Here is a 12808-nt window from a genome sequence, read left to right on the forward strand (position 1 = left end):
CTCTCTTCCTCAAAGTTGTTTTTTTTTTTTTTTTGGTCCAGGTGTTTATCACAGCAACAGAGATGAAACTAAGCCACATACCAAATGCAAGTTATGCTCACATAAAATATTGAAGGCTATGGTAGGTAATAATGTTATTTAAAGAGTGGAGGGACACATTATAGTTTGATCAGGAAAATGTAATCAAGAGTGTAATGAACTGTTTTTGATGAGCAGGCCTGTCATGACATTAAAAACCATCAGAGACCCAGCAATATTACCACTTCCTCTAATATATGTGGGATCATATGCAGGGGTACACAAAGAAGAGCCATTGAGTGTATAAACACACATACACACACACATGTGCACACCCACCCCCACACTCATCTTCCCCCCCCCACAAATGCACCCATCCTCCTCCTCCTCGGCACTCATAGATAGAGGATGCTGGGATTGACTCTCTGCAGCATCTACATAGTTCATATAGTCCAAGCTAGAACTAGATTCTGTAACCAACATGCTATGTCTCTAAAATTGTGGCTTTTCTTTCATTGCTCTAGAATAATTTCTCACTAAGCCTTAATAACAGCAGTTGGTTGACTGTTCAACTTAGAATCTTTGAAACAATTTGAAAATAGGCCTCTTAAAGTTCCCCAACTGGGAAGCATTTGGAGATTTTATTCTAAGATCATAAAATGACCCTGGCATGGATTATATTCTTATTAGCATGTGTGCCCATTTTCAGACTTCTTCCTTTGATAGTAGGTGCAACTGATAGAAAAGTCATGAAGGCTTACAACCACAGAGGTCCGGAATCACAATGTTGGGTGACAAGTAAAACCCCAGAAATACCTCCTGAGGACCCATGAAAAACATCCTCCTAAGCCTGAGTTCCCCCATCTTTGGGCTTCCAGAGTCTTTTGTCAAGATGCCTCCTACCTCTGTGAATGTTTGGAGGGTCTAGAAAAAACACTTGGAAGGCAGCAGGAGGAAGTGAGGGGCTTCTGGGATGTGGTAACAAATTACAACATGGCTCCATTTTGGCTTATTACATAATGGTCTACACAGACAACCATACCAGACACAGCCAGCTCAGGGGCAGGATCTCCTCCCTTCCCTGACTATCAGAGAAAAGTCCAAGGAAGGTACTGGATAGAGGAAAGGGTACCAGGAGGAGGGAAAGGGCACTGCATGGAAGGACAGTTTGACTTCTGCAGATGCGAAGGTCTGTGGGTCCGTGTTCCAGGCCCAGCGTGGCCTGGCAGTGGGTCCTCCTCCCTGATATCACAAACTCTGATGCTCTCTGTATGCACCCAGGTTCCCGTGGCTGCTCCCTTCATCTGTGACCCAATTGAGTCACAACCTAGAGGGGCTGGGCTTCTCTCCTAGAAATGTGGTTGGTCCTTTTCTCCCAGAGTTCCTGCTGGTGTGTTTCTGCCACAGGTTCTGAGAATAGAAGGTTTCATTTATGTCTTCTCAAAGATCACCTACAAGGGTGCTCAAATCCAGGTCTTTTATAGCTGGGAGAGGCATTCATGATACCTTCTCTGTTGTTTTATTTTGCCTATCTTTTGCACCAGTCAGAACTGTCGTACATGAAAATATCTGGTCTGTGGTCGATCTAGAAGTCATTACACATCATCATATTTTTAAAAACTGTCCTCCATTTTCCCCCTAAATGACAATGGGAAATGTTCTGATGCCAACTCCTCTGATCCACTGATCATTTTCCTGAGCTAGAGGCTGACTGCATGAGAGCCACGTGAGAAGAAGATAGCAACTGAAGCTCCCACATGTCCTTGCATTTCAAAGCCCATCTACTGAGGGCAAAGATGAATACAGCAACTTTGAGTTTGTAGCTGAGGTCAGGGGATGCAGTGAAGACAGAGACATAGTCCCAAGTTTATCCCCACAGCCCAGGAAGGCAGAGGAGGGGACAGGAGAAGGATCTGTCCCTTCTGTCTGTCTGGGAATAGGCGTACTAGAATCCAACTCCCACTCTTCAGGGCTCAGGGTCAGATGTCATGGAAGGAGGGAAATTATGACTTGCCCAGTTTCCCTGGGAAGCTAGAGAGACTCTAGCACTCTAGGAGGATGGTGAGAAGGAGGCCTTCCATTCTTTCCAAAGAAAGTTCCAGAGGCCTTAGAAGGGTTTCCTAAACACCAAGTCACCTCTCATTCGACCTGGAGACTTAGTGACTGGTGAAGGTGGACTGGTTCTTACAAGGGACTTAGTTCTGACTCCAGCACATTCTTTTGTCAACCCTTTTCAAGAAAAGTCCAGACAGCAAGTCTTTGGGGAGACTTGAGCTGGGAAAAGAGAGCTGGCCAGTGTGTTCATAGAAGTATCAAGTCAAGAAGCAGAGGCAGTAACGATGGCAATGTGGACCTCCTGGGGCCCTTGCCAGCTAGGATGCTGCCCCTTGCCTCGGATGCCCTTAGAAAGTGTCACTTCACATGTGTCTCCTGGTAGGTCTGTGTGAAAGAGGACCACTCAGCCTGTCAGGAGGAAAGCATCCGTGTACAGGCAGGGCAGAGGGCACTTACCTCCATCAGCAGTGGAGAAACTCTGTGGAGACAAAAGCAGGGCAGAGTGTCACTGTGCATGTGTGGCATGTCCCAACCCCAACCCCCAGACACAGTCAGAACTTGGCAGGCAGCAGGCAAAACTCAAGCTTGCTTTACTTCTGGGATCAGTTAAGGACCTGTCATTCTCAACTTACACTAAACCAGTTTATTGAGGGATGATTTAAACCATTCAGCAACTATTCTGAGTTGTTGTGTTGGATGTACTATGTTAGAAAAATCCCATCTTGAACTTAATTTTATATAGTTTTTTTTCTTATCACAGAGATAGGAGGCAAAAAAAAAATAGGGTCACGAGAAACCAGGGTGTCTCTGGTATTACCACACCAAGCCATTTGTTTTTACATTGGGTAGTTGCATGCATTTACAGGGTTTGTATTGGGATCCCCGCCCATTTGCTACAGTGTTGCCCTTTCATAAAATAAAGACTCAAAAGGCAAATTCTAATTAAAGCCCCGAATGGTTATCAAATCCGCTGAAAAGGAACTGGGCTTACAATTCTAGTGCTTAATTTGAATTTCCATACACTGGGGAGGTATGGGGTGTGGACAGCAGCAAATAAGAGGGATTAGTTTAACAGGCTTGTCTCCATGCCTCTCAGTGAAGACAGGCCACTCTGCTGCTGGGACAGAACCTGTTCCTAGCACTTTTGACCTCTTTTCATATGGTTCAGACTTCTCTGGCTACAGGCTAGCCCAGTAGCTCTCAATCTGTGGGTTGTGACACCTTTGGGGGTCACATATCAGACATCCTGCACATGAGATATTTACATTACAGTTCATAAAAGTAGCAAAATCACAGTTGTGAAATAGCAACAAAATAATTTTATGGTTGGTGATCACAACAACCTGAAGAATCGTATTAAAGGGTCACAGAATTAGGAAGGTTGAGCACCACTGCTCTATCTGCTTCTCTGGGAGCTGCCCCCACCCCAGTGGTTTAGAGAAACCTGCTTTTCTTTCTTCACCTTCTGCAAGTCCTTGAAAGATTTCTCTGTCTCCTTCAGTTTCTCAAGGATGATCTGCTCTTTGGCAGATATCTGGGACTCTTCACTTTCGAGCGCTTGTATTTCCTGCTCCAGCCTGGAAGACACACAAACAGAGGACAAGATGCTTTATTGCCCTGCCATCCATTGGCAAGGAAGCAGCCACCTTCCTGCTGAGAAACCTGTGCCTTCCATTGTTCACTACACCAAGAAACCAGGCCAAGGTTTTTCCATTACGGAGTATCCTGTGCGTCCAGCTTTGTTGCCAGGAAGACACTGATCAAAGGAAAATGACCCAGGACTGCCTCCATTGCCTCACGGCCACTGCTCTGCAACATGCTTGGTGTCCGTCCATTGCCCTGGCACCCCAGAAATACACACATCAATGATGATGTGTATATTTCTTATTCAGAGGTAGATTGTGTCCATACAGCTCAGGACATATGACCGGAAGAAAACAGCTTCAGATTCTCCTAGCTATCTCAGAAGAATGTCTCTTTTCTTTGGATGGCCAAAGGGCAAAGGGCAAAGAGCAAAAGGACAGTGTTCCTCAAAGGAAATATACTGTGTTAAGAAGTGGCTGGTGGTCAGAATCATGAAGTTGCTGTCTCTCTCTCTCAGGGAACTCTACTGCCAAAAAGAGACACAATGGAGGGGACAGATGCAACTGCCCCCAAACTTCTGGATAATTTCTTAGTTGCTATGACTATTCCATATAATTTCAAGAAGGGAAGAGACTCTGAGAATATTCCAGAAGAGCAGCCGTGCCTGTGCTTGGGGTAAAGCTCAGTATTTGTATTCTAGTAAAATGGCAGGAGTAATGATTAGCTGTTGAGTACTTGTTCACTATTCCAAGAACTAATCCACATGGTGCGATGGCTATTCTTGGTTGTCAACTTGACTATGCCTGGAATGAACTACAAGCCAGAAATAGAAAGCACACCTGTGAGAGATTCTTTTTTTTTGCTTGGTTTGAAGTGGGTGAATCTACTTCTAGTCTAGACGTTTGAGGCAGGAAGACACACATCTGGATCTTGAGGTGGGAAGACACACCTTTCATCTGGGCCACACCTTCTTCTGGAAGTCTACATAAGGATACAGAAGAAGGAGGCTTTTGCTCTTTGCCTGCTTTCCCTAGCCTTGCTAGCACATCCATTCCTTCACTGGCATTAGAGTCTACTTCCTTGGGATTCCAGCATATACTGAAGATTAGCTGAGACATCCAGCCTCATGGACTGAACAACTATTGGATTATTGAATTTTCCATTCATAGACAACTATTGTTGGATTAGCTGGACTTCAGCCTATAAGTCATTCTAATAAATCTCCTTTACATATGAATATATATATATATATATGTATATATATATATATATTCATTCTGTAAGTTCTGTTACTCCATAGAACCCTTACTAATATGCATGGTTTATTTCACTTAACTTCCTCAATGACTATGAGTAGGGAACCCCATTTTAGAGATGAGATCATCAAGAACTTGTATGTAGCAACTATTTCAGAACTTTGACACAAGAATGTAAATCAGGAGGTCTAACACCAGTCCCACCACCCCCACTCCCAACAACTGCCCTAGATCTTACTGCATTGATTCCACAGTGTCATGCTCAAAACTCATATGTATTGGGGTAGTGGGCCATTGTTATACTGCAACCAGGTCATGGTGTATTATGCAGAGATAGATGTCTTTTTATAAAAGACTCTACACTTCTGGTCCTCTTGAATTGTTTGGTCTGAACTTCCAACTCATTCATTCATTCACTCATTCATCCATTGGTCATTCACTCATCCATTTTTGCTGCTAGCCATTGCCCATGGCCATCATAGAAGCTTTGCTATAGTTGACACGCAAGTAGGTAGATCTCCTTTGCTGTCCTCTCCATTGTCTCAGCTCTCCTGAGAACTGGCTACCATGTATATTAGATTCACACTTAAAATGAGGAGTGCAGGGCTGGAGAATTGGCTCAGGGGTTAAGAGCACTGGCTGCTCTTCCAGAAGTTCTGAGTTCAATTCCCAGCAACCACATGGTGGCTCACAACCATCTATAATGAGATCTGGTGCCTCTTCTGGCCTGCAGATGTACATGCAGGCAGAACACTGCATAAGTACATCTTTTTTCTTTTTTTAAAGAGCTCAGAGTGAGATTTGTGAGAGGCAAGGGGCATCAAGGCACAGGCATGAACTGTGCTCCAACCTCAGATTTTTTTTTTTTTTTTTAGTTCCTGAATGTAAGAAATGTACATTCCTCAAATGACCACAGTGACAGACACACTCATTTTTCTGCTCAGGAAAAGTGAGAGTCACGCAACTTACAGGACCCCAAAGTATCCTGCCTCCCAGTGCCAAGTGACCCTCTGTCACTATCATACATGGTTCCCTTTGTGCTTAACTCACACAGCAGCTCTCTGTTTGCTCTGAGGTGCTACACTTTTCTTTCCTTCCAGAAATTCATCCCACACCTAGAACCATTCCTGAAGTCTCAACTTAGATGCCACTTCCCCTTCAGTTTCCAGAGAGTCACCTGTAGGGGTGACTTACCCTTCTTCTGTATCTCTTTCTGTTATTGTGTTTGTTCTAATACAGGGCCTCAGGTATTCCAGAATAGCCTCAAACTTCTTTTGACTCTGCCTCCTGAGAGTTCAGATTACAGGCATGTAACCATCATGCCTGGTTAATTGTGCATGGAACCTAAGGCTTTACATGTGCTAGACAAGTACTCATTCAATTAAGCAACAACCTTAGTCCTGCTCCTGTATCTGTCTTAACCCATTACTCTTATTTATCAGCATTCTTATCAAAGCGACTGTAGGTTATAGCAGCATTTCTTTTTTTTTGTATTTTTTTTTTTTTTTTGAGATAGGGTTTCCGTGTGTAATCCTGGCTGTCCTAGAACTTGCTTTGTGGATCAGGCGGGCCTTGAACTCACAGAGATCCACCTGCCTCTGCCTCCTGAGTGCTGGGATCAAAGGCTTGTGCCACCACTGCCAGGCTTAACAGCAGTTTTCTATTGAAGTGATTTTCCTCCTGGAAGAAGTCTGCAACATCTTTACTCTGGTTGTTTATAACTCCAGGGGACAAGCACCGGTGTTACTGACATCTAGCAAATGGAGACAGGAGATGCTAATAAAACAACTTATGGGGCACAAACAGTCCCAGAAGAGAAGAATTACCTGGCCCCCCAGTAGCAATGGGCATTATTAATTTCCCCACCTGGATTAAAAATTTATCAAGGTGGGGACAGACACACATGCTCAATATACAAACATTCAATGAATTAATACAAAAGCCGAAGCAGGTTGAACCAAGACCATGAGACGAGACAATCAGAATTCCTGAAACCAGAGAAAAGTCTCCAGCAGGCATTGACTAGGATGGCTGTGTGAGCTGAACGCAAATAGAGTCCAAATGAGAGGGGCTGAGTGATGCAGAGGTTTGGGCGCAGATGTAAAACTCTTTGCTGTCCCAAATGTCCAACAAAACCTTCTGCGCATGTCTCTGTGAATTATTCTAGGGAGGAGTGGATGAAAGGCATGAGAGCAGAATAAGAACAGCACACACGGGACAGCTGAAGTGATCTACAGCGTGTAGTCATGCAATTTCTGGGCCAGAGGTCTCTTAGCCAGGATGCATGGAACTAGTGACCAGGTGAGTTCTGAGATTTCACCTAAATCTCAAAAAAAAAAAAAAAGTATCTCAGCAGGAACCTCAGATACTATCCTTTAAAATAGTCCCTCCCTTCGGGACTACAGAGGTAGCTCAGTAGTTAAGGGCATTTATTTCTCTTTGAGAGGACCTGAGTTTAAGGACCAGTACCCATATCAGGCTGCTCTCAACTTTAGCTTCAGGGGATTTGATGCCCTCTTCTGGACTCCATGGACATTGCACTTACACATGCACATACCCACACACAGGCACATCATACAGTGTGTGTGTGTGTGTGTGTGTGTGTGTGTGTGTGTGTGTGTGTGTCCATCCTTCTCACCGTTGCCTCCCCAGGAAGCACAACTACTTCTCTGGACCACTAATGTTGATCTTAGCCACTGGTTTGCTTTTCTTTCCCTTGACTTTGAATTTAACCATGTGATGTGTGTTGGTCAATGAAATTAGAGCAAACAAGACAAAAGTACAAATAGAGGCTTGCCTAGGTTTGTATTGTGTTTGTCTCCTTGTACCTCTTGGGCTTTACTAGGTAACCCTGGCCCCAGAAAGAGAAGATCTGAGTTTTGCTCATGGCTAGAAGGCATGTCTAGTCAATGTAACCCAGAGCCACTCAGCAGAGCCCAGCTTGCAAGAGTCAAAAAGAATAAACAACTTTAAACTGAGGATGATAAGTTTGAGGGAGGTTGTTTTTGTTTATGTGAGACAGTCTCCTTATGCAGCCCATGCCTGGAACTCTGTATGTAGACCAGGCTAGCCTCTAACTCACTGAGATCTGCCTACCATTGCGTTTAGGTCTGCTTCTCAAATACTAGGATTAAATGCTTGCACTGTCATAACCTATCTTCTGCTTTGTTTTGATAGGGTCTTGTTACTGTAGCCCTGGCTGGTCTTGAATTTATAACTCTCCTCTGAGTGCTGGGTTGGATGGAATTTGTTACATAGCACTATTGTAGTAACAACTGAGACCAGTCAAATATGTGTGTGCATAAAATTATACTTATATTCTAATAATACCTTATAGTGTATATCTCAATTATATTTGGTATATACACATACATAAATGTATGTATTCATACATTAGGGATACATTTATTTATCCAATACTACCTAAGGTTGAGAGATTACAAAGAACTTAAGTTTTCCTGCTTACTTCCCCCAAATCTGAATTGTAAGTAGGTCACCTTTAACAAAGGCTGAAAAAAAAAATGGGAAAATATCAGTCATTGGGTAGTAGGGTTATAAATTATTTTAATGTTGTCCTTATAAGTTTCAGTATCTGCTCAATTAAAATATAGTGTGGGTGACCATGTATCCATTGTGAGACACATGTTCCCAACTCCTCAAAACACATGCACAAAGTAAATAAATAAAAACATAATAAAAAAATCACATACTACTTATCTAACTAGATCACCTAGTTTAGAGACAATTAATTGCCTTTAAAATGCCCCCTGAGAACCCATTCTGAGAAGACAGTATCTCACAGGAATGGGATAAACAGGGACCAGGATCTCAGCTTGCAGTGTCAAGTCAAGGGATTAAAGCAGTGCTCGCTAACATCCATGTAAACACAAACCCAACATTTACCGAGTTCGTTGGGTTGAATATGGAAGCAGATACTTCAAGGGATCATAAAACAAACCAAAATTATATTAAATATGGCTGACTTTAAAAAAAGTACGGGGGTGGAGTGGGGAGGTGTTGTCCCTAGGGAGCTTCCTTCCAGGGTAGCAGCCCCAGGTAGCTGAGAATTCTCTGTGACCTGATGACCACAGGCTGGCTTGCATCTCCACAGCCTGCCCCTGTGCTTTCGGTTTCAGAGAGCTCAGCTGTATGGTTCAGATGCTAAAGATTTGGGTCATGATACTGTGCTTTGTAACTGAGAAGGAAGGGAGAGAGAGGGAGGGAAGCAAGGAAATTAAACCCTTGTGATACCAACCGAGTTTTACCCCCAATGTAATGACTAGAGGGAATGGCAGTCTGTGTAAGCCTAAGCAAGACAGGTCTAAGAAGCTGAGTTTCCTTACAATACCTGTGGCTTTGGGCTAGGTGCTAAGGTAATTGGACAGTCTAGGCTACCACCTCACTCATACAAACCTGAGTCTCGGGACTCGGGGGAACTCGAAAGAAACAGAGTCTTGGGGTTAAATGTGCGGTCACTTTGAAGTTTCATGACTGAAACCTAACTCGGTCTCTGGGTGCCAAGTAGATACTGCTGTGCTAAAAATAACGAATGGGCAGAAAATGTAATTTATACACAAGGTTAACTGAGGCTCCACGGGCTGTGACAGGTACACAGCAGCCTCTGACCAGCCTGCTCAGTTTCTTCTGAGCACAGAGTACTGTAAAAGGCTGTGAGAACACAACACAGCTGCAGAGAGCTAACACAGGAGACAGTCTGGATCATGGCTAAAGGGTCTTGTAAAATGTATCCACCGCCCCCTCCCCCAGCATCCTCATGGAAGAACACAAAGAACCTCTGACTCGGTAAAGTACATCCATCACCCCCTGCTTAAAATTCTCTCATGCGTTCATCTATCTAGTTTCATGCAAATACTTTCTCTGTACCAGGCAATGTGCTGAGCATAAGGGACAGGAAGATAAATCAAGCAGAGTCTGCTCATGAATGTTCTCTGTCAAGCAATGAGATTTACCCACATAAACACACACACTAAAGACTGAAAGGGCAATGGGATGGTGAAGAACAATGTTTTGTGGCTGTGTGTGGTAAAAGCCCAAGTAGTCTGCCCAGCACCATTCCTTCTTCCTTAACTTAATCCTGCTTTCTTAGGAAGAGCAATGAGCCTGGATGACATGTGCATACCACAGCTACCATTGTAGCTAACGGCAAGCATGCAGCAGTTTGGGTGGACAGCATATGCACAAAAGTGTTTGTGTGTGTGTGTGTGTGTGTGTGTGTGTGTGTGTGTGTGTGTGTGTGTGTGTGTGTGTGTGATAACTTCCAGAAAAGCTCTGCAAAAGTAGGGGTGTTGCTTTCAGTGGCACACACCTTGGCTCCCCTTTTTTTCTCACAGGTTCCCTCATGGGAGAGTGTATAGCAGTCTCCAGTTACTGCTCTGACACCCACACAAGCTCATTGGCTTTCACTATACAGTAGCTTACAGATCCACAGGTCAACCACCTGACCTGGGGGGCAGCAGGCAAACATCAATGCTTGTCAGAGTTCTGTTCCCTTCCAGAGGCTCTAGAGGAGTATCCATTTCCTCCCCTTTTCCAACTCTCTCAGGCCATCTGCCATCTTGACTCATGGGCCTCTGCCTCCATCTCTGAATTACATGCCTCATCTCTCTATCTCTATAGCCAAAGTAATGAGCTCTATTCTTTGACTTTCAACTTCCAAAACTGATTTACATTCACTTCTTTTCTTCATAAAGTGCCTGTGGTATTTTCTAATGGCAACAGAGACAGACAAACACAAGCAATATTTCTCCTCTGCTATGTAACTTAACCCAGTCACAGATTTCGAGGTTAGGATGTAAACATCTTTGGGGAGTCACTGTTCTGTTGGCTCTAGGGGATATGGCACTAGAGAAGCAGTCACCTAATGCCCACAGAGGCAAGAATGTGATAGGGACAGCTGAGTGCAGAAAGTCAGGGACAGCTTGGCACCCAGAAGCCATAATGGAACAACCACCCCACCTCCGGATTGTCTGCTTCTGGGTTTCTTGTTATGAGCTGAAGCCACTGTTGGGACCAGAGATGAATGCAATTTCCAACCTATGCAAGACAGGTAGGGTTGGGTAGACCACACATTAGCTAGGCTTTTAAGGACACAAAAGAGAAACAAGCATGGTAGACAGAAGGAGGACTCATATCAGAATATCCTGTGGCCTTGCATGGCTTTTCCAGCCAGGCCAGGCTCCCTCTAGTTGCATGCCTCAGTATGGTACTTCAGAGAGGCACCAACATTCCTGTCCACAGCTCAACAATTCACTGTGCTGTTCAGTTTCTTTTTCCCTCACTCCAAAATACCTAGGTTTCAAGGCTCTGCTGAAAATCAACCTTATTTCAAGATGCAAACAAAGAGGAGAGATGGGAAAAGCTGGCCGATATGGACACTCAGTGCTTCTTCCAAGATCCCCAAGTTCTTGCTTCCCATGATCCTCTGCTACATCTTTGTCTTCTGACCTACAGAAGTCTGTATGTGTTTCCTTTTTCTGAGTGTCTTTCAGTCAAATCCAAAGAGAACAATCTTACTAAAGACTTTGTTTCTAGGGCTGGAAGAGGGCTCTGTGCTTAAGCACCCACAGTTCTCCTCTAGAGAACTCCAATTCTATTACCAGTACCCGTAACAGGTGGGTGACAATCAACTGAAGTTCCAGCCCCAAGAGTTCTGACACCCTCCTCTGACCTCTGTGCACAAATACATTTATGTACACACACACACACACACACACACACACACACACACACACACACACCACAATCTAAAAATGATTTACACAATTACAGTATCATTGTAACATCTGCATCAGAACTATTATGTCATTGTTGATAAAGAAAGAAAATGAAGTACACCTAACTTGATAAGGAACCTTTCCGAACACTGAACTCATGGGGAACCAAGGTCCAGGGAACCAATTATACATGGCAGAAAGCAGATATGGATTGAGGAATAGTGGAGGGGTATGAGGTAGTGCAGAGAGTACAAGAAGAATGGTGGAAAGACCTAGGGGCAGGGTGATGTCCAGACTCCTTCATGAAGAGAACTCAGTACCAGTTGTGGGAGAAGGCAAGACAAATACCAAAGAAATGTCTGTGACATTTCTAGGACCCTATGTATATTCTGGAGCAAGCAAGTACTCTACCACTGGGTTGTATCCTAGAATAATCTTGACCTTGGACAGAGCCTTTCCAACTGTTCTCAGCACTGGGGACACACAGGAATGTTCCACACTGCTGCTCAGTTGACATGAGTGTGAATCTCAACAAGCAGTCTCAGAATGAAAGCTGATGCTGTCAGGCTAGCCGAAGGTCCTGAGTTCACCTGCACCCTCCTCTTGAACTGCAGTTTCACAGCTGAGCAGTCAAGTGAGGTGCCTGTCTGCCAGGCCTGCCAAAATGAGAGCCACAGGAAGAGCTGCTCCGAGGAGCAGGCTTAACTCCCTAGCCCCTTATGTGTCCAACATGAGTAAAGGCGGCAAAGGAGTGTCAGTTGCTCAATTCCCATTCTTCCCTGCTTCATGGCAACTCAGTCCTAGAGCTGAGCAGGGTGTACATCCCCACAGGATAAAGCCTACTGTGATGGCTAGTCATGTCAAATTGACACACCAACTAGAGTTTTGTTTTTGTTTTTGTTTTGTTTTGTTTTGTTTGTTTTTTGAGACAGGGTTTCTCTGTGGCTTTGGAGACTGTCCTGGAACCAGCTCTTGTAGAACAGGCTGGTCTCGAAATCACAAAGATACTCTGCCTTTGCCTCCTAAGTGCTGGGATTAAAGGCATGCATCACCAATGCCCGGCTCCAACTAGAGTTTTTGAAAGGTGGGAAACTTAATTGAGAAAATGCCGCCATAAGATCCAGCTGTAAGGCATTTTCTTACTTAGTTATTTATGGCAGA

General features: G+C 44.2%; 1 protein-coding gene across 5 annotated transcripts in view; it reads right to left on the reverse strand.

Moving 5' to 3' along the window:
• The window catches only part of Palm2akap2 (PALM2 and AKAP2 fusion), a 332065-nt gene that overhangs the window by 201996 nt on the left and 117261 nt on the right, over positions 1–12808 (reverse strand). For 4 of the 5 annotated variants that reach the window (XM_027403043.2, XM_027403041.2, XM_027403042.2 and 1 more), the window contains 2 exons: positions 3536–3650; positions 2530–2551 (listed from right to left, as the gene is read on the reverse strand). The exons of the other annotated variant lie outside the window; for it this stretch is intronic. In XM_027403043.2, coding sequence (XP_027258844.1) covers positions 2530–2551; positions 3536–3650 — 137 coding nt within the window. The remainder of the gene's footprint in view (positions 1–2529; positions 2552–3535; positions 3651–12808) is intronic. 5 annotated transcript variants of the gene reach the window in all.

The sequence above is a fragment of the Cricetulus griseus genome, chromosome 2, assembly GCF_003668045.3.
Source record: "Cricetulus griseus strain 17A/GY chromosome 2, alternate assembly CriGri-PICRH-1.0, whole genome shotgun sequence".
Taxonomy (NCBI): domain Eukaryota; kingdom Metazoa; phylum Chordata; class Mammalia; order Rodentia; family Cricetidae; genus Cricetulus; species Cricetulus griseus.